The sequence below is a fragment of the Papio anubis genome, chromosome 6 (genome assembly GCF_008728515.1).
Source record: "Papio anubis isolate 15944 chromosome 6, Panubis1.0, whole genome shotgun sequence".
In the NCBI taxonomy this organism is placed as follows: Eukaryota; Metazoa; Chordata; class Mammalia; order Primates; family Cercopithecidae; genus Papio; species Papio anubis.
The window spans coordinates 113,014,920-113,035,747 of NC_044981.1; the positions used below are offsets into that span (position 1 = coordinate 113,014,920).

The window sequence follows — 20,828 nt, forward strand, 5'->3', positions numbered from 1 at the left end:
GTCCCTACAAAATACAAAAATTAGCCTTGTGTGGTGCCATGTGGCTGTAGTCCTTGCTACTCGGGAGACTGAGGTGGGAGGATTGCTTGAGCTTGGGAGGTCAAGGCTGCAGTGACAGAGCAAGACCTTGTGTCAAAAAATAATAATAATAAAAAATAAATACATAAAGGTGAAATGAGGTGATGTATGTAAATGTAAAGCAGCGAAAATGAGTTATAGTAACTGTTGATAGCTAGTACTGTATCCGTTTTTTAAATGGAAAAATGATTAAATCTTATTAATTAAAACACAAAAATTATGGTATAGATTGAGCTTCCCTGATCCAAAAATTCAAAATATTTCAAAAGCTGAAACTTTTTGAGCGCCAGCATGACACTCAAAGGTCATACTCAGAGGAAGTGCTCATTGGGACATTTTAGATTGTGGATTTTCAGATTAGAGATGCTCAGCTGGTATGTATATGCAAATATTCCAAAATCTGAAAAAATCAAAAATTCAAAAGACTTCTGGTCCCCAAAATTTTGGATAAGGGATACTCAAATCTGTATATTCTAAATAAATGGTACCAAATTGCATATATACCAGTAGATTAATGTGAATTGAGTACTTGTGTTGTATTCTGGTTGTCTCGATAAAACTCTCTTCTCTGATAATTTTTTTTTCAGCTTCCAACCATCAGATGTATTCATCTTTGATACACAACAATTTCCTTTCTAAGTAGAGGTGACCATTACTTCCAACAGATATGTCAAATTTAAATTTTACTTATTTTTATTTTTATTTTTTAAATTTTTGTATGTTTTTTGAGACAGAGTCGCACTCTGTTGCCCAGGCTAGAGTGCAGTGGTGCGATCTTGGCTCACTGCACTCTCCACCTCCCAGGTTCAAATGATTCTCCTGCTTCAGCCTCTCAAGTGACTGGCATTACAGATGCGCACCACCACGCCTGGCTAATTTTTTGTATTTGTAGAGACGGGGTTTCACCATGTTGGCCAGGCTGATCTTGAACTCCTGACCTCACGTGATCCACCCACCTTTGCCTCCCAAAATGCTAGGATTACAGGTGTGAGCCATGGCGCCTGGCCCAGATTTAAATTTTAGATCTTAGGTTGCAACATCCTGAAGTTTATTCAGTCGTGTTTTGTGATCAGTTGTTGCATTGGCTTCTTTAGTTCATTGACTCTAACTTACACAGTATGTCTGTTCATCTATATGTGGAGTTGATTATGATATTAATGAGTTTTTGTTTGATTAGACCCTCACCAGGACCTAGAAAACGCCAGTCTTCTCAGTACAGTGACTCTAAATCACATGGTAATCGTCCAGGTACAACTGTCAGAGTTCACCGTTCATCTGCACAGAATCTTCACAATGACAGAGGGAAAGCTGTTCGTTGTCGTGAAAAGAAAGAACAGAATAAAGGAAGAGAGGAAAAGGTAAATGTTAATTGAGTTTTATAAGTGAAAAAGGTATTCTGAACCATAAAAATTGATACTGTACGCATTTATTTATTTTTTTCTTTTTTTCCTTTTTTGAGACAGAGTCTCACCTTGTTACCTAGGCTGGAGTGCAGTGGCGTGATTTTGGCTCACTGCAACCTCCACCTCCTGGATTCAAGCAATTCTCGTGCCTCAGCCTTCCGAGTACCAGGGATTACAGGCAGGCGCCACCACATCCGGCTGATTTTTGTATTATTAGTAAAGATGGGGCTTCAGCAAGTTGGCCAGGCTGGTCTCGAACTCCTTACCTCAGGTTATCTGCCCCCCTAGGCCTCCCAAGGTGCTGGGATTACAGGCGTGAGCCACTGTGCCCAGCCTAAATTTCAGTAAGTTGTAGTCATCAGTTTGTCAGAGCTATAATAAAACCTTAGTTATGCTACATCTAGGCTGGGATTTTCCCCACTTGCAATTCAACAAATATTTTGGCTTTTTTTGGTAACTTTATATTATGATATAATTTCAGACTAGCAGACAATTTGCAGGAATGGTATAAGGAACTTCCATATATACTTTACCTAGTTTTACCAATTATTAATATTGTGCCCCTTTTGATTTATCATTTTCTTTCTCTGTATACCCTTTTCCTGAACCATTTGAGACTAAGTTGTAGATATTACGCTCCTTTAACCTTCAGTATTTCAGAATGTATATCCTGAGTACTAAGACATTTTTTTACGTAAAAACAACACAATTATCAAAAGCTGTAAATTTTACATTGTTACAGTACTATTCATCTAATCCACAGACCTTTATAAATTTTGGCCAATTATCCCAAGAATGTCATATAGAGATTTTCCCCCTTCTGTCCCCACTAGGTCAGATTACAATGTAGAAGCACACATCGAATTTAGTTATCATGTTTCCTTAGTCCCTTTTAACATAAACATCTCAGTTTTTGCCTTTCTTAGACTAGAATTTTTGAAGAATTCAGGCCAGTTGTTTTGTGGAATATTCCTCAGTTTGGGCTTGCCTGATACTTCCTCAGGATTAGATTAAGATTATTCATTTTTTGCTCATCATCACTAGCCATCAGAGAAATGCAAATCAAAACCACAATGAGATACCATCTCACACGAGTTAGAATGGCGATTGTTAAAAAGTCAGGAAACAACAGGTGCTGGAGAGGATGTGGAGAAATAGGAACACTTTTACACTGTTGGTGGGACTGTAAACTAGTTCAACCATTGTGGAAGACAATGTGGCAATTCCTCAAGGATCTAGAACTAGAAATACCATTTGACCCAGCGATCCCATTACTGGGTATATACCCAAAGGATTATAAATCATGCTACTATAAAGACACATGCACATGTATGTTTATTACGGCACTATTCACAATAGCAAAGACTTGGAACCAACCCAAATGTCCATCAATGATAGACTGGATTAAGAAAACGTGGCACATATACACCATGGAATACTATGCAGCCATAAAAAAGGATGAGTTCGTGTCCTTTGTAGGGACATGGATGAAGCTGGAAACCATCATTATGGGCAAACTATTACAAGGACAGAAAACCAGACACCGCATGTTCTCTTAGGTGGGAATTGAACAATGAGAACACATGGACACAGGGTGGGGAACATCACATACCGGGGCCTGTCGTGGGGTGGGTGGAGCGGGGAGGGATAGCATTAGGAGATATACCTAATGTAAATGATGAGTTAACGGGTACAGCACACCAACATGGCACATGTATACATATGTAACAAACCTGGACATTGTGCACATGTACCCTAGAACTTAAAGTATAAAAAAAAAAACTAAAAAAGATGATTCATTTTTTTTTTTGGCTGGGCGTGGTGGCTCATGCCTGTAATTCCAGCACTTTAGGAGGCTGAGGCTGGTGAATCACTTGAGGCCAGGAGCTCGAGACTAGCCTGGCCAACATGGTGAAAACCCATCTCTACTAAAAATACAAAAATTAGCTGGGCATGGTGGCAGGCACCTATAATCCCAGCTGCTCAGGAAACTGAGGCAGGAGAATCGCTTGAACCCGGGAGGCAGAGGTTGCAATGAGCTAAGATCACACCACTGCAGTCTAGCCTGGAGAATAGAGTAAGACTCAGTCTCAAAAAAAAAAAAAAAAAAAAAAAAAAGATTATTTTTGGCAGGCATACCATTGGTATGATGGTTTTTTTCTCTCAGTGTATCTTATAAGAAGGCACAGATGTCTGTCCTATTACTGGTGATAAGTTGGATCGCTTGGTTAGGTGGTGTCTGCTTGGCCTCTCCACAATAAACTTACTGTTTGATGCTTTGTAATAATTTGTGGGAGGTACTTTGAGACTATGTAAATATTCTGTTTCTCATCAATATCTCATCTACTCGTTTTAGCACCAAGTGATTCTTGTCTGAATCAACTATTTCTGCACTGATTGCAAAAGCATAATTTTCTAATGCCAGCATTGCTTCTATATTAATTATAAAAGCTGAGTGTAGACGTTGGTTTTTAAAAATTTTCATTTGTTATTTTTAATTTGACACATAATAATCATACATATTTATGGGGTATAGTGTGATAAGTCAGTACACATATACAATGGGTAGTGATCAAATCAGAGTAAGTAACATATCCATCACCTCAAACGTTTATCATTTCTTTGTGTTGGGAATATTTAAAATATGTTCTTATTTGAAAATATACCATAAATTGTGTTTAATTTCAGTCATCTGGCTGGGCGTGGTGGCTCACTCCTGTAATCCCATCACTTTGGGAGGCCGAGGTGGGCAGATCACTTGAGGTCAGGAGTTTGAGGCCAGCCTGGCCAACATGGTGAAACCCTGTCTCTACTAAAAATACAAAAAAAAATTAGCCAGGTGTGGTGGCACACACCTGTAGTCCCAGCTACTTGGGAGGATGATGCAGGAGGATTGCTTGAGCCTGGGAGGTGGAGGTTGCAGTGAGCCAAGATCGTGCCACTGCACTCCAGCCTGGGAGACAAAGTGAGACTCTGTCTCAAAAAAATTAAAAAATAATAATAATTACAGTCACCCTATAGCACTATAGAACACTAGAATTCATTCCACCTATCTGGCTGTACTTTTGTATTTGTTAACCAATGTCTAATATACCTACCTTCCCCTACCATCCCAGCCTCTAGTAACCATTATTCTACTCTGTACGTCTATGAGATCAACTTTTTTGGCTTTGTTATGAGTGAGAACGTGTGTTATTTATCTTTCTGTGCCTGCATTATTTCTCTTAACATAACATGTATTTATATTACATGAAATGTAACGTGTTTATATTACAATTTCTTTATTCATTCGTCTGTTGATGGGAACTTAGGTTGATTCCATGTCTTGGCTATTGTGAATAGTGCTTATAATAGTATGGCGGTTCCTTAAAAAACAAAAACTAGAACTACCATATAATCTAGCAGTCCTGATGCTGAGTATATCCAAAGGAAAGGAAATGAGTATGTCAGAGAGATCTGCACTCCTATGTTCATTAATCCTATTCCTCCATTAATCCCTTCCTCCATACTGTTCATAGTGGCTATATTATTTTACATTTCCAAGAACTTTGTATATGAATTCTTTCTCCAAATCCTCACCAGCATTTGCTAGGTTTTGTCTTTTTTTTTTTTTTTTTCTTGGAGACAGAGTCTCACTCTGTTGCCCAGACTGGAGTGCAGTGGCATCATCTCGGCTCACTACAACTTCCGCCTCTCAGGTTCAAGCAATTCTTATGCCTCAGCCTCCTGAGTAGCTGTGACTATAGGCACACACTACCACGCCTAGCTAATTTTTTGTATTTTAGTAGAGACGGGATTTCACCATGTTGCCCAGTCTGGTCTCGAACTCCTGAGCTCAGGCAGTCCACCTGCCTCAGCCTCCCAAAGTGCTGGGATTACAGGCATGAGCCACCATGCCTGGCCCCCTTCTTTATTCTTCTTGATAGCACTTAATATTACCTGGTACTGTTTGATGCATCCCTCATACACACACACACACACACACACACACATATGTAAGTCTATGACAGTAAGGGTTTTTGTTGAAATTATTATCATTATTTTTTAAGATGGAGTCTCACTCTGTTGCCCAGGCTGGAGTGCAGTGGCATGACCTCGGCTCACTGCAACCTCCGCCTCCCGGGTTCAAGCGATTCTTCTGCCTCAGCTTTCCAAGTAGCTGGGATTACAGGTGCCTGCCACCACACCAGGCTAATTTTTGTATTTTTAGTAGTGACCGGGTTTCACCATGTTGGCCAGGCTAGTCTCGAACTCCTGACCTCAGGTGATCCACCTGCCTCGGCCTCCCAAAGTACTGGAATTACAGGCATCAGCCACCATGCCCGGCAGTTTTTGTCTTTTTGCTAACAGCCATCCTAATTAGGGCAAGATGGTATCTCATGGTGCTTTTGATTTGTAATTCCCTGATGATTAGTGACACTGAGGAGTTTTTTTCATATGCCTCTTGGCCATTTGTGTGTCTTCTTTTGAGAGATGTCTATTCCAATTCATTTACTCATTTTTTAGTTGGATTATTTGTGAGGTTTTTTTTGCTCTTGTTTGAGTTCCTTGTATATTCTGGATATTAATCCCTTGTTAGATGAATAGTTTGCAAATATTTTCTCCCATTCTACAGGTTGCCTCTTTATTCTTTTAATTGTTGTCTTTACTGTGCAGAAGCATTTTAGTTTTATATAATCACATTTGTTTAGTTTTGCTTTTGTTGCCTGTGCTTTTGAGGTCTTCCTAAAATCTTGACCCAGACCAATGTCCTGAAGCATTTCCCCTATGTCATCTTCTAATAATTTCATAGTTTCAGGTCTAAACGTTTATGTCTTTAATTTATTTTGAGTTGGTTTTAGATACGATGAGAATTAGGGTGTCTAGCTCCTTATTTCTTGAAATGGATATCTAGTTTTCTCAGCACCATTTATTGAAGACACCGTACTTGCTCCAGTGAATGTTCAATACATGGATTTCTGGATTCTCTATTCTGTTTCATTGGTCTGTATGTCTGTTTTTATGCCAGTACCATGCTGTTTTGGTTACAATAGCATTGCAGTTTAGGGTCAAGTAGTGTGATGTCTCCAACTTTGTTCCTTCTGCTCAGGATCTCTTTGGAGTCTTTTGTGGTTCTCTAGGCATTTTAGGCTTTTCTATTTCTTTCTTCTTTTTTTTTTTTTTTTTTTTTGAGACGAAGTCTTGCTCTATCACCCAGTCTGGAGTGCAGTGGCATGATTTCGGCTCACTGCAACCTCTGCCTCCCGGATTCAAGCAGTTCTTCCTGCCTCAGTCCCCCGAGTAGCTGGGGATATAGGCGCCCACTACCACTCCTGGCTAATTTTTGTATTTTTAGTAGAGACAGGGTTTCACCATGTTGGCCAGGCTGGTCTTGAACTCCTGACCTCAGCTGATTCGCCCGTCTCGACTCCCAAAGTGCTGGGATTACAGGTGTGAGCCACTGCACCCAGCCGAGGCTTTTCTGTTTCTATGAAGAATGTCACTGGTATTTTGATAGGATTGCCTTAGATGTGTAGATTGCTTTTAATAGTATGGTCATTTTCACAATATTAGTTCTTTTAATCCATGAACAGGAGATATCTTTCAATTTTTTGTGTTATCGTCAATTTCTTTCAACAGTGTTCTATAGTTTTTCTTGTAGAGTTTTTTCACCTCTATTTAAATTTATTTAAAAATTTAAAAATTTGTTCCTAGGGTTAAATTTATTCTTGGGTTTTGGGGGTTTTTTGTTTGTTTTTTAGCTACTATAGATGGGATTGCTTTCTTGATTTCTTTTTCTATTAGTTCATTGGTGTTATATAGAGACACTACTGATTTTTGTGTGTTGATTTTGTGTCCTGCAGCTTTACTGAATTTATCAGTTCAAAGAGTTTTTTGGCGGATCTTTTAGTTTTCTAGATACAAGGTCGTGTTGTCTGCAAACAGGGACAGTTTGACTTTCTTGTTTCTGTATTTCTTTCCCTTGCCTGATTGCTCTGGCTAGGACTTTCTGTTCGAATAAAAGTGGTGAGAATGGACAGCCTTGTCTTGTTCTAGTTCTTAGAGGAAAAGCTTTTCGTTTTGTCCCATTCAGTATGATGCCTGCTGTGGGTTTGTCATAATGGTCTTTATTGTTTTGCAGTATGGTCCTGTATGCAGTTTGTGGAGAGTTTTTATCATGAAAGGATGTTGAATGTTACCAGATACTTTTTCTGCATCTGTTGAGATGATCATATATGGTTTTTGTCCTTTCTTCTGTTGATGTGATGTATCAGGTTTATTGATTTGCATATGCTAAACTATCCTGATTTCGCTGGAATAAATCCCACTTTATCATAGTGAATGATCTTTTTGATGTGCTGCTGTATTTGGCTTGCTAGTATTTTGCTGAGGATTTTGCATCTTTGTTCATCAGGGATATTAGCCTGTAGTTTTCTTTTTTTTGTCGTGTCTTTGTCTAGTTTTGCTATCAGAGTCATGGTAGCCTCATAGAATGAGTTTGGGAGAAATCGACTCCTCTCTTCAATTTTCTGGAATAGTTTGAGAGTTGGTATTAGTTCTTCAAATATTTGGTAGAACTCAGCATTGAAGCCATCAGGTCCTGGGCTTTTCTTTCATGAAAGACTTTTTATTACTGATTTAATCTCATTATTCATAACTGGTTGGTTCAGGTTTTCTGTTCCTTCTTGGTTCACTCTTGGTAGATTGTTTGTTTCCAGGAATATATCCATTTCCATTAGCTTTTCCAATTTGTTGATATATAGTTGTTCTTAATAGTCTCTAATGGTCCTTTACATTTTTGTGGTATCATCTGTATGTCTTCTTTTCTGTTTCCGATTTTATTTTTAGAGTCTTTTTTTTTCTTGATTAGTCTGTCTAATGGTTATTTCATCTTTTTTTTTTTTTTGAGACAGAGTTTCGCTCTTGTTGCCCAGGCTGGAGTGCAATGGCACGATCTCAGCTCACTGCAACCTCCATCTCCTGGGTTCAAGTGATTCTCCTGCCTCAGCCTCCCCAGGAGCTAGGTTTACAGGTGCGCCCCACTACACCTGGCAAATTTTTGTATTTTTAGTAGAGACAGGGTTTTGCCATGTTGGCCTGATCAAGATCAGGATCAGGCTGATCTTGAACTCCTGACCTCAGGTGATCTGCCCACCTTGGCCCCCCCAAAGTGCTGGGATTACAGTACTGGCCTTGTTTATCTTTTCAAAACAACTTTTTGTTTTATTGATTGTTTTTGGTTTTTTGTTGTTTTTTTTTTGAGATGAAGTCTCACTCTTATCACCCAGGCTAGAGTGCAGTGGTGTGACCTGGGGTCACTGCAACCTTTGCCTCCCGGGTTCAAGCAATTATCCTGCATCAGCCTCTGAAGTAGCAGGGACTACAGGTGCATGCCACCACGCCTGGCTAATTTTTGTATTTTTAGTAGAGATGGGTTTCGCCATGTTGGCCAGGCTGCTCTTTAACTCCTGACCTCAGGTAATCCACCCGCCTTGGCCTGCTAAAGTACTGGGATTACACGCATGAGCCACCATGCCTGGGCTTTTTTTTTGAGACAGTCTCTTGCCTTGCTGCCCAGGCTGGAATGCAATGGCACTATATCAGCTCACTGCAACTATCACTACCGGTGCTCAAGCGATCCTCCCACCTCAGCCTCCCAAGTAGCTGGGACTACAAGCATGCACCACCATGCCTGGCTAATTTTTGTAATTTTTGTAGAGATGGGGTTTTGCCATGTTGCCCAGGCTGGTCTCAAACTCCTGGGCTCAAGCAGTCCCCTAGCCTCAGCCTCCCAGGGTGCTGGGTGTGAGCCACTGTGCCCAGCCTTGTTTATCTTTTGTGTTAGTCACAATTTACTTTTTTCTGCTATGATTTTTTTTTTTCATGGGGTGGGGAGACAGGGTCTCAGTCTGTCACCAGGCTGGAGTGCAGTGGCACAGTCACTGCTAATTGCAGCTTCAACCTCCTGGGCTCAAGCAGCCCTCCTGCCTCAGCCTCATGAGTAGCTGAGAGTACAAACATGTACCGCCATGCCCAGCTAATTTTTAAGTTTTTTGTAAGAGACAAGAGTCTCACTACATTGCCCAGGCTGGTCTTGCACCCTGGGGCTCAAGCAATCCTCCCAGTTTGGCCTCCCAAAGTGTGGGGATTACAGGCATGAGCCACTGCACCTGGCCTTGCTCTGATCTTTATTATTTATTTCCCTCTACTCATTTTGAGTTTGATTTGTTCTTGCTCTTCTAGTTCCTTGAGCTGCATTTCTGGGTTGTTTATTTGAAATCTTTGTGCTTTCTGGTATAGGCAATTATTGCTATAAACTTATTAGTACTGCTATTGTTATATCCCATAGGTTTCAGTATATTGTGTTCCGATTTTCATTTGTTTCAATAAATGTTTTATTTTCCTTCTTAATTTCTTAATTGACTCATAGTTTTCTCAGGAGCATGTTTAGTTTTTCTGTATTTGAATAGTGTTGAAAGTTGCTCTTGTTATGTCAGAAAAGATACTTGATGTGATTTCAGTTCTTTTTAATTAGTTGAGACTGTTTTGTGGCCTAACATGTGGTCTATCCTGGAGAATGTTCTCCCATCCAAGTACTAACCAGGCCTGACTCTGCTTAGCTTCCCAGATCAGACGAGATTGGGGGTGTTCAGGGTGGTATGACTATAGACTCTCCTGGAGAATGTTCTGTGTGCCAATGAAAAGAATTTGTATTCTGTACCTGTTGGATGAAATGTTCCGTATAAATACCTGTTAGGTCCATTTGGTCTAAAGTGCTGTTTAAATGGAGTGTTTATTTGATGATTTTCTGTCTAAATGATCTATCTAATGCTGAGAGTGGGGTGTTAAAGTCCCTATTATTGTACTGGAGTCTATCCCTCCCTTTAGATCTAAATATTTGCTTTATATTTGTGGTTGCTTCAATGTTGGGTGCATAGATATTTACAATTGTTATATCTTCTTGCTGAATTGATCCATTTATCATTGTATTATGACATTCTTTGTCTTACAGTTTTTGACTTAAAAGTTTATTTCATTTAAGTATAGCAGCTCCTGCTTGTTTTTGGTTTCTTTCTGTGTGGAGTATCTTTTTCCAGTCCTTCACTTTCTTTCAACATGTGTCTTTACAGGTGAAGTGAGTTTCTTGTAGGCAGCATATATTTGAATAAAGTTTTTAAAAGTCTATTCAGTCATTTTTTAATTGGGGAATTTAATCTGTTTACATTCAAGGTTATTAATAGGTGAGGACTTACTCCTGTCATTTTGCTAACTTTTCCTGGTTGTTTTGTATATCTTTTGTTCCTTTCTTCTCTCTTATTATTAGTGCAGTTTGGTCTGTAGTGATAAGGTTTGATTGTTTTATCTTTCTCCTTTGTATATCTGCTGTTCCAGTGCATTTTATACTTCTGCATGTTTTCATGATGGTGATTATCATCTTTTCCCTTCCAGATGTACATACCTTTGAGCATTTCTTGTAAGGCTGGTCTAGTAGTGATGAGTTCCCTTGGGTGTTTGTTTTGTTGTGTTGTGTTTTTGCTTGGAAAAGACTATTTCTCCCTCATTGCTGAAGGATAGATTTGCTGGATGATTTTTTTTTTCTTCTAGCATGTTGAATAGTCATCCGCTTCTCTCCTGACCTGCAGGGTTTCTCCTGTTAGTCTAAAGGGGATTCCTTTATACGTGACTTGATGCTTTTCTCTTGGCTGCTGGGATCTGCTTGCTACCTTTTCAGCACAGGAAGCTCCTCCTGGTTCCCAGCTGATCCCAGCTGGGATGGCCTCGTGTTGCCTTGTTTTTGTACAGCTATCCTGAGTTTCTATGCTCACTTGGGTTTCTGTTACTCCTTTGATGACTCCTGTGCTCTCCTGTAGTTATTTTCATTGAAATGTAGCTGCTTATTTATTGTTTTGGCTGTCCTTGTTGGGATGTAGGGATAAGCACAAAGGACTTCTAGTTAACCATCTTGCTGACATCACTCCAACATTGCTTTGTTAGAAGCTAAAGTCATCAGAAATTAAAGCAAAAGTGTATAGAATAGGTATTCTTTCCAAGTTAGTGTGTGTTTGTTGAAAATATGTGCCCAGGCTACTGTTGAGAAAATTACATTTCAGAATACCACACTAATATGAGTCTTCTAATTCATAAACATGGTTTGTATCTTCATTTATTCAGATCATTGATTTCTTTCATCAGTGTTTTATAGTTCTTTTTTGTTTTTTTTTTTTGAGACAGTCTTGCTCTGTCACCAGGCTGGAGTGCAGTGTTGCGATCTCAGCTCACTACAACCTCTGTTTCCCGGGTTCAAGCGATCCTCCTGCCTCAGCCTCCCAAGTAGCTGGGACTACAGGCATGTGCCACCATGCCCAGCTAATTTTATGTTTTATTTTTTGAGACGGAGTTTCATTCCGTCACCCAGGCTGGAGTGTAGTGGCGCGATCTCAGCTCACTACAACCTCCGTTTCCCGGGTTCAAGCGATCCTCCTGCCTCAGCCTCCTAAGTAGCTGGGACTACAGGCACGTGCCACCATGCCCAGCTAATTTTATGTTTTATTTTTTGAGACGGAGTTTCATTCTGTCGCCCAGGCTGGAGTGCAGTGGCACGATCTCGGCTCACTGCAACCTCCATCTCTCCTGGGTTCAAACGATTCTCCTGCCTCAGCCTCCCAAGTAGCTGAGATGACAGATGCAAGCCACCATGCCCAGCTAATTCTTGTGTTTTTTAGTAGAGACGGGGTTTCACCATATTGGTCACACTGGTTTCGAACTCCTGACCTTAGGTGATGCCCCTTCCTCAGCCTCCCAAAATTCTGGGATTACAGGCGTGAGCCACAGCGCCTGGCAATTTTTTGTATTTGTAGTAGAGGCAGGGTTTCACCATGTTGGCCAGGATAGTCTTGATCTCTTGACCTCGTGATCTGCCAGCCTCGGCCTCCCAACGTGCTGGGATTACAGGCGTGAACCACTGTGCCTGGCCAGTGTTTTACAGTTTTTAGCACATGTCATATATGTATATGTCTTGTTAGATTTTATACCTAAGTATTTCATTTTTTAAGTGATTATAAACAGTGTTGTATTTTAAATTTCAGTGTCTGTATGTTAATTGCTAAGCTATAGAAATTCAATTGAGTTTTAAAAATTATTTATTTTTTAAAAGTTGTGGTAAAATATACATAACATAAAATTTACCATTTAAAATATTTCAAGTGTGCAGTTAAGTGGTATTAAGTAGTACATTCACATGTTCCACTAGTTGTGGAATCATCAATACTCTCTATCCAGAGAACATTTTTTATTTTTCAAAACTGAAACACTACACTCATTAAAGTTGTCATTCTTATTCTCCCCCTCATCCCCACCCTTGGTAACCACCATTGTGTTTCTCTGTGAATTTGACTACTCTAGGTACCTCATCTGAGTGGAATCATGCAGTATTTTCCCTTTTGTGACTTACTCATTTTACTCAGCATAGTGTTTTAGGGATTTTGCCATGTTGTAGTATGTCCAAATTTCCTTTTTAAGGCTGAGTGATATTCCATTGCATGTATATTTCATGCTTTATCATTCATTTGTTGATGTACACTTGGGTTGCTCTCACTGTTTGGCTTTTGCGAATAATGCTGCTATGAGTATGGGTGCACAGATATTTCTTCCAGACCCTGCTTTTAAGATTTTTAGATATATACAAGAAGTGGATTTGCTGGGTCATATGGTAATTCCATTTTTAATTTTTTTTTTTTTGAGACGGAGTCTTGTTCTGTTTCCCAGGCTGGAGTGCAATGGTGTGATCCTGGCTCACCGCACCCTCCACTTACTGGGTTCAAGTGATTCCCCTGCCTCAGCCTCCCAAGTGTCTGGGATTACAGGCACCCACCCCCATGCCTGGCTAATTTTTTTAGTAGAGACGGGGTTTCACCATGTAGGCCAAGCTGGTCTTGAACTCTTGACCTCAGGTGATCTGCCCAACTTGGCCTCCAAAAGTGCTGGGATTACAGGCATAAGCCACTGCATCCAGCCTCATTTTTAATCTTTTGAAAAATGACAAAACTGTTTTCCACAGTGGCTGCACCATTTTGCATTCCCACCAGGATTACAATTTCTCTACATCCTCATCAATGCTTGTTATTTTTGGGTTTCTTTGATAACAACCATGTAATTGGGTGTGAAGTAGTATCTCATTGTGGTATCGATTTCCATTTTTCCAGTCATATAGTTGACTTTTTTCCCAATGATGTAGTTGACTTTTGTATATAGTAAAATGCACATAACATAAAATTTGCCATTTTAACGGTTTTTAAGTGTAGAGTGCAGTTGTACTAAGCGCATTAACATCGCTATGCAGCCATCATAACCATTCATTTTCAGATCTCTTCATCATACAAAACTGAAACTTCATACCCATTAAACAATAACTCACCATTCACCCTCCCTCCAGCCATGGGCAGCTACCCTTCTACTTCCTGTCTCTGTGAATTCGGCTACTTATGTAAGTGGATCATATAGCATTTGTCTTTTCGTGACAGGCTTATTTATAGCCGTCCCTGGTATCTTTAGTTACTGTTTGTGTGGAGTATCTTTTTTCATTCTTAACACTTTTAACCTATGTGTGTGTCTAGATCTAAAGTGTCTCTTGTAGACAACATATAGTTGGTTCATGTTTTTTTTTTTTTTGAGACGGAGTCTTGCTCTGTCACCCAGGCTGGAGTGCAGTGGCCGGATCTCAGCTCACTGCAAGCTCCGCCTCCCGGGTTTACGCCATTCTCCTGCCTCAGCCTCCCAAGTAGCTGAGACTACAGGCGCCCACCACCTCGCCCGGCTAGTTTTTTGTATTTTTTTTTAGTAGAGACGGGGTTTCACCATGTTAGCCAGGATGGGCTCGATCTCCTGACCTCGCGATCCACCCATCTCGGCCTCCCAAAGTGCTGGGATTACAGGCTTGAGCCACCGCGCCCGGCTGGTTCATGTTTTTTTATTTTAAAATTTATTTTATTAATTTTAGAGACAGGGTCTCACTGCGTTGCCCAGACTGGAGTACAGTAAATATTCACAGTGTGCTATATCATAATGCACTAAAGCCTCAAACTCCTGAGTTCCAGTGATCTGCCCCCCTTCCCCCACCAGCTGAGACTGTAGGTGCACACCCTGTCGGTTTTTTATCCATTCTGCCAGTTTGTCTTTTGATGGGAGGGTTTCATCCATTTAAGGTAATTACTGATAAGGAGGGACTTCTGTTATTTCAGTTTTTTATATGCCTATCCATCTTTTTCCTTAATTTTCTACATTAGTGGCCAGGGATGGTGCTTATGCCTGTAATCCTAGCACTTTGGGAGGCCGAGACAGACAGATTGCCTGAGCTCAGGAGTTCGAGACCAGCATGGACAAGATGGTGAAACCCCTCTCTACTAAAATAGAAAAAATCAACTGGGCATGGTGGCAGGTGTCTGTAATCCCAGCTACTCAGGAGGCTGAGGCATGAGAATCGCTTGAACCCGGGAGGCAGAGGTTGCAGTGAGCCAAGATTGCACCACTGCACCCCAGCCTAGATGACAGCACAAAACTCCGTCTCAAAAAAAAAATAAAAAAAAAAAAATAATTTTCTACTTACTGTCTTCTTTTGTGTTTAGTTGTTTTTTTTTTTTTTTTCTTGAGATGGAGTTTTGCTCTGTCACCCAGCCTGGAGTGCAGTGGCGCGATCTCAGCTCACTGCAACCTCAGCCTCCCGGGTTCAAGCGATTCTCCTGCATCAGCCTCCTGCATAGCTGGGATTACAGCCACATGTCAACATACCCAGCTAATTTTTGTATTTTTAGTGGAGACAAGGTTTCACGATGTTGGTCAGGCTGGTCTCAAACTCTTGACCTCAAGTGATTTGCCCGCCTCGGCCTTCCAAAGTGCTGGGATTATGGGCGTGAGCCACCACACCAGGCCATTTAGTTGATTTTTTGCAGTGAAATGTTTTAATTCCCTTCTCATTTTCTTTTGTGTATATTTGTATATTTTATAGCTGTTTTCTTTATGGTCTCCATGTTTCTCAGGCCGGAATATGGTGGCAAGATCATAGCTACTTGTAGACTCAAGTTTCTGGGCTCAAGCGATCCTCCCACCTTAGTCTCCTGAGTAGCTGGGACTACAGGTGTACACCTCCAAGCCTGGCTGATGTTTTCATCTTTTTTGTTGAGACAGGGTCTCACTGTGTTGCCCAGGCTTGTCTCAAACTCCTGGCCTTAAGCAATCCTTGCATTTCAGCCTCTCAAAGTACTGGGATTACAAGCATGAGCCAACCATGTGTGACTCACAGAGACTTTAAAAATTCCCCTGTGTGTAGTTACTTTTGAATTTCCTAGACTTTAAATGTCTGTTTCCCCAAAAGGGAAAAAAGAGAAAAATGAAGGGATGGGGGAAATAAATAAAAGGTCGGTGGCCCTTTAACTCTCAGGAAGTTGCTTCAGCCTGAGGGGGAAGGGCTTGCAACAGGGGGAGGAGGGGTGCAACCATAGCTGCCCCCCATGACTGCAAGGTCAGAAGCTGCATTTGGCAATCAAAACACAAATATCCAGTTTTTGGAGGACCGGGTCCTTTTTGACCATCCTGGCTCCTGTGAAATGCCTGCAGACTCCTCCAGGAACACGTGTACAGTTGCCCACTAAGGTACTAGGGGCTGAGAAGTTTATTCCGTTTTGTGCTGCTATCACAGAATACCACAGACTGGGTAATTTATAAAGAACAGAATTTTTTTCCCTCACTGTTTGGAGGCTAGGAAGTCCAAGATCAGGGCGCGGCCATGTTCAGTTGTTTGGTGAGGGCTGTATCCTCTGGAGTGGAGGAATACTTTGTTCTCACATGGCTGAAGGAAGAAGGCAGGAAACCCAAATGCTGTCTGATGCCTCTCTATAAGGGCCTTACTCCCATTCATGAGTAAGGAACCCTTGTGGCATAATCCCCTCTCAAAGGCCCAGCTTTTAATACTAACACATTAGCTATTGAGTTTCAACACCTTGCTTTTGGAAGGACACATTAAAACCATAGCAGTAGCTGGGCTGAAATTAACCAAAATTAACCATAATTTGTCATTTACCATCCAGGTTTCCCCCTGGAAGTTGCATTCCTCCCAGTAGACTCCAAAGTTCCTAAATAGTTGCATCAGACAGATTCTGCGGGTGCAGTTTTTGTTTAGGTGGAGATACAGATTCTTGATGCTTCCTACTCTGCCAGTCTTCCACTATCCTGTCCCAAGAATGGATTTTTATGTTTATCTTCTATCTTGTCACCTTAATACTATTCTAGAATTGTTCATTCTAGGAGAATTTTTGTAGATTCCTTAGTATTTTCTTTGTGGACAATTATGTTATCTGCAAATATTTCTGTATTTTTGGATTTCTATGCCTTTATTTCCTCTTCTTAACTTATTGCATTGGCTAGAACTCCCAGTACTGTGTCAAATAAGAGTGACAAAGTAGATGTCCTTTCTGTGTTCCTGATTTTAGGAGGAAAGAATTCAGTGTTTCATCATAGAGAGTATAATGTTAGCTGTAGGTGTTTTTGTAGATGCTCTTCTTTTTTTTTTTTTTTTTTTTTTGAGACAGAGTCTCGCTCTGTCGCCCAGGCTGGAGTGCAGTGGCACGATCTCCGCTCACTGCAAGCTCCGCCTCCTGGGTTCACGCCATTCTCCTGCCTCAGCCTCCTGAGTAGTTGGGACTACAGGCACCTGCTACCATGCCTGGCTAATTTTTTATGTTTTTAGTAGAGACGAGGTTTCACCATGTTAGCCAGGATGGTTTTGTAGATACTCTTTATCAGGTTGAGGATATTCCCTTTAAATTCTATTTTTCTGAGAGCTTATGTCCTGAATGGGTATTCAGTTTTAGCACATGCTTTTCTGCATTTGTTGCATGATCACACGGGTCTTTTTCTTTAGTCTCTTAATATAGTGGATTATATTAATTAATTTTTGAACATTGAACTAGTCTTATGTCCCTGGAATAATTCTCACTTGATCATGGTATGTAATTCTTTTTATATCTTGCTGGATTCTATTTGGTAATATTTTGTTAACAGTTTTTGCATCTGTGTATTCATGAATGATACTAGTCTATAGTTTTTGCTTTGTTTTGTTTTTTGGAACTGTCTTCATCTGATTTCAGCATCAGGGTAATATAGCCTTTTATAAAATGAATTGAGAAATGTTCCTTCTGTGCTCTGGAAGAGTTTGTATAGAATTGATTTAATTCTTTAAAAAAAAACTTTTTTTTGAGACAGGGTCTCACTCTGTCACCCAGACTGGAATACAGTGGTATGATCTTGGCTCACTGCAACCTCCTCCTCCTGGGTTCAAGAGATTCTTGTGCTTCAGCCTCCCGAGTAACTGGGATTACAGATGCTACTTTTTTTGTATTTGTAGTAGAGACAGGGTTTCACCATGTTGGCCAGGCTGGTCTCGAACTCCTGACCTCAGGTGATCCACCCGCCTTGGCCTCCCAAAGTGCCAGGATTACAGGTGTGACCGCCGCGCCCAGGCTTAATTCTTTTTTAAATGTTTCTACAATGAAACCACCTGGGCTTGAATATTTCTTTGAAACTATGAATCACCTTCGTTAATAGTTATGGCACTGTTCAGATTATCTTCTTTTATTGGTGAGTTTTGGTAGAGACAGGGTTTCACCATGTTGGCCAGGCTGGTCTTGAACTCCTGACCTCGGGTGATACACCCACCTCAACCTCCCAAAGTGCTGGGATTATAGGCATGAGCCACCATGTCTAGCCATATTCCTTATTCTTTAAGTGCTTGCAGGTCTATAATGATAGCTCCTTTTTCATTCCTGATATCAGTAATATGTGTTCTCTGTCCTTTTTGCATTGCCGGTATGGCTAGAGGTTTGTCAATTTTTAATGTTTTTAAAAGACTCCTTTGTTTCATTGATTTTTCTCTATGGTTATTCTGTTTTTAACTTTATTGCTTTTTGCTCTTATCAATATCCTTTTCTTTTCTTTTCTTTTTGAGACAGAGTTTCACTCTTGTTGCCCAGGGTGGAGTGCAATAGCATGATCTCAGCTCACTGCAACCTCCGCCTCCCAGGTTCAAGTGATTCTCCTGCCTCCGCCTCCTGAGTAGCTGAGATTACAGGCCCCCGCCACCATGCTCAGCTAATTTTTGTGTTTTTAGTACAGCCAGAGTTTCACTGTGTTGGGCAGGCTGGTGTCAAACTCTTGACCTCAGGCTGTCCCTCCTGCCTTGGCCTCCCAAAGTGCTGAGATTACAGGCATGAGCCACTGCCCCTGGCCTAATATTTTCCTTTTTAGCTTTGAGTTTATTTTGTTCTTTTCTACATTCATGAGGTAAAAGCTTAAATGATTATTTGAGACTTTTTTTTTTTCTGAGATGGAATCTTGCTCTGTTGCCCAGGCTGGAGTGCAATGGTGCAGTCTTGGCTCACTGCAACCACCTTCCAGGTTCAAGCAATTCTCCTCCCTCAGTCTCCTGAGTAGCTGGGACTACAGGAGTGGAACACCATGCCCAGCTAATTTTTGTATTTTTAGAAGAGACGGGGTTTTGCCATGTTGGCCAGGCTGGTCTCAAATTCCTGACCTCGGGTGATCCACCTGCCTTGGCCTCCCAAAGTGCTGGGATTACAGGTGTGAGCCACTGCGCCCCGCCTGAGACTTTTTTTTCTTATCTAATGTATGCATTTAGTGCTGTAAATTGCCCTCTCAGCACTGATTTAACTGTGTCCCAGAAATTTTGATAAGTTGTATCTTTATTTTCCTTCAGGTCAGTGTGTTCTTTGATAGCCATTGAGACTTCCTCTTTGACCTGGATTATTTAGTAGCGTGTTGTTTAGTTTCCAATTGTGTGGAGATTTTCTTGTTTTCTTCCTGTTACTGATTTCTAGTTTGAATCTTTTGTGCTTTGAGAATATATTTCGTATAATTTCAATTTTTAAAAAACTTGTCTAAGTTTGTTTTTGGCTCAAGATATGGTCTGTTTTGGTATATGTTCTGTGAACACTTGAAAAGAGTGTGTATGTTGCTGTTGTGAGGTGGAATTTTCTATAAATGTCTGTTGGATCCTTTGGATGGTGGTGTTGCTGAGCTCTATATCCTTGCTGATTTTGTTTTTTTTTTTTTGAGATAGGGTCTGTGTTGCCCAGGCTGGAGTGCAGTGGCACCGATCATAGCTCAGTGTGACCTTGAACTCCTTAGGCTCAAAGGATCTTCCTGACTCAGTCTCCCAAGTAGCTGGGACTACAGATGTGTGCTACCACACCTGGCTAATTTTTTAATTTTTATTTTGCAGAGACAGGATTTTTTTTTTTTTTTTTTTTTTGAGACAGAGTTTCGCTCTTGTTGCCCAGGCTGGAGTACAATGGCGCGATCTCGGCTCACCACAACCTCCGCCTCCCGGGTTCAAGCGATTCTCCTGCCTCAGCTTCCCAAGTAGCTGGGATTATAGGCATGTGCCACCACACTTGGCTCATTTTGTATTTTTAGTAGAGATGGGGTTTCTCCATGTTGGTCAGGCTGGTCTTGAACTCTGACCTCAGGTGATCTGCCCACCTCGGCCTCCCAAAGTGCTGGGATTACAGGCGCGAGCCTCCACACCTGGCCGAGACAGGATCTTACTTTATTGCCCAAGCTGGTCTTGAAGTCTTGGGCTCAAGCAGTCTTGCCACCTTGGCCTCCCAAAGTGCTAAGATTATAAGGCGTGGGCCACCGCACCTGGCCTGAGTTTTTTTCTTGAAAAAATCCTTTTTTTTTTTTCTTAAAAAATACTATGCCACTGCTTCCTCTGGCTTGCTTTTCTGAGAAGAAATCTGCTTTCATCCAAATTGTTTTTCCCAATAAGCAAGGTGTTGATATTCTTTCATTGCTTTCAATTTTTTCTTTGTCTTTAGTTTTCAGAAATTAAAGTATAATGTGTGTTGGCATGGAGTCTTGGGGCCTTCTATTTGTTTCTGAGGCTATTTTTCTTCATAATGTTTCAAGTACATTCATAATTACTTATTGAAGCACGTAAAAGGCTTTAAAATCTGTCAGGAAACTCTTAACATCGCTGTCATCTTGGTCGTGGCATCTGTTGATTGTCTCTTTTAGTTTGAGATCTTCGTGGTTCTTGGTATGAGGAATTTTCTGTTGAAACCTGGACATTTTCATATTATATTACGAGACTCTAGATCTTATTTAAACCTGTTTAGCTGACTTTTCCTAACATTGCTCTGGCAGGGAGAATAGGGATGCCACCACTGCCAGGTGGGGATGGAAGTTCAGGTTCTCCAGCCAGCCTCTGTCGGCACCTGCCCAGTGGCAGAGGCCTTCTCATTACCCCTGAGCTGTGGTGGAAGTTCTCCACACGCTCTCCAGAGACACTGTGGTTGG

The 20,828-nt window shown here is 40.9% G+C and overlaps 1 protein-coding gene across 5 annotated transcripts in view; it reads left to right on the forward strand.

Annotated features, from left to right (window-relative positions):
• Positions 1-20,828, forward strand: part of KATNA1 (katanin catalytic subunit A1) — a 62,181-nt gene that overhangs the window by 26,832 nt on the left and 14,521 nt on the right. For all 5 annotated transcript variants that reach the window (XM_031667723.1, XM_031667722.1, XM_031667724.1 and 2 more), the window contains exon 4: positions 1,256-1,436. In XM_031667723.1, the coding sequence (XP_031523583.1) occupies positions 1,256-1,436 (181 nt within the window). The remainder of the gene's footprint in view (positions 1-1,255; positions 1,437-20,828) is intronic.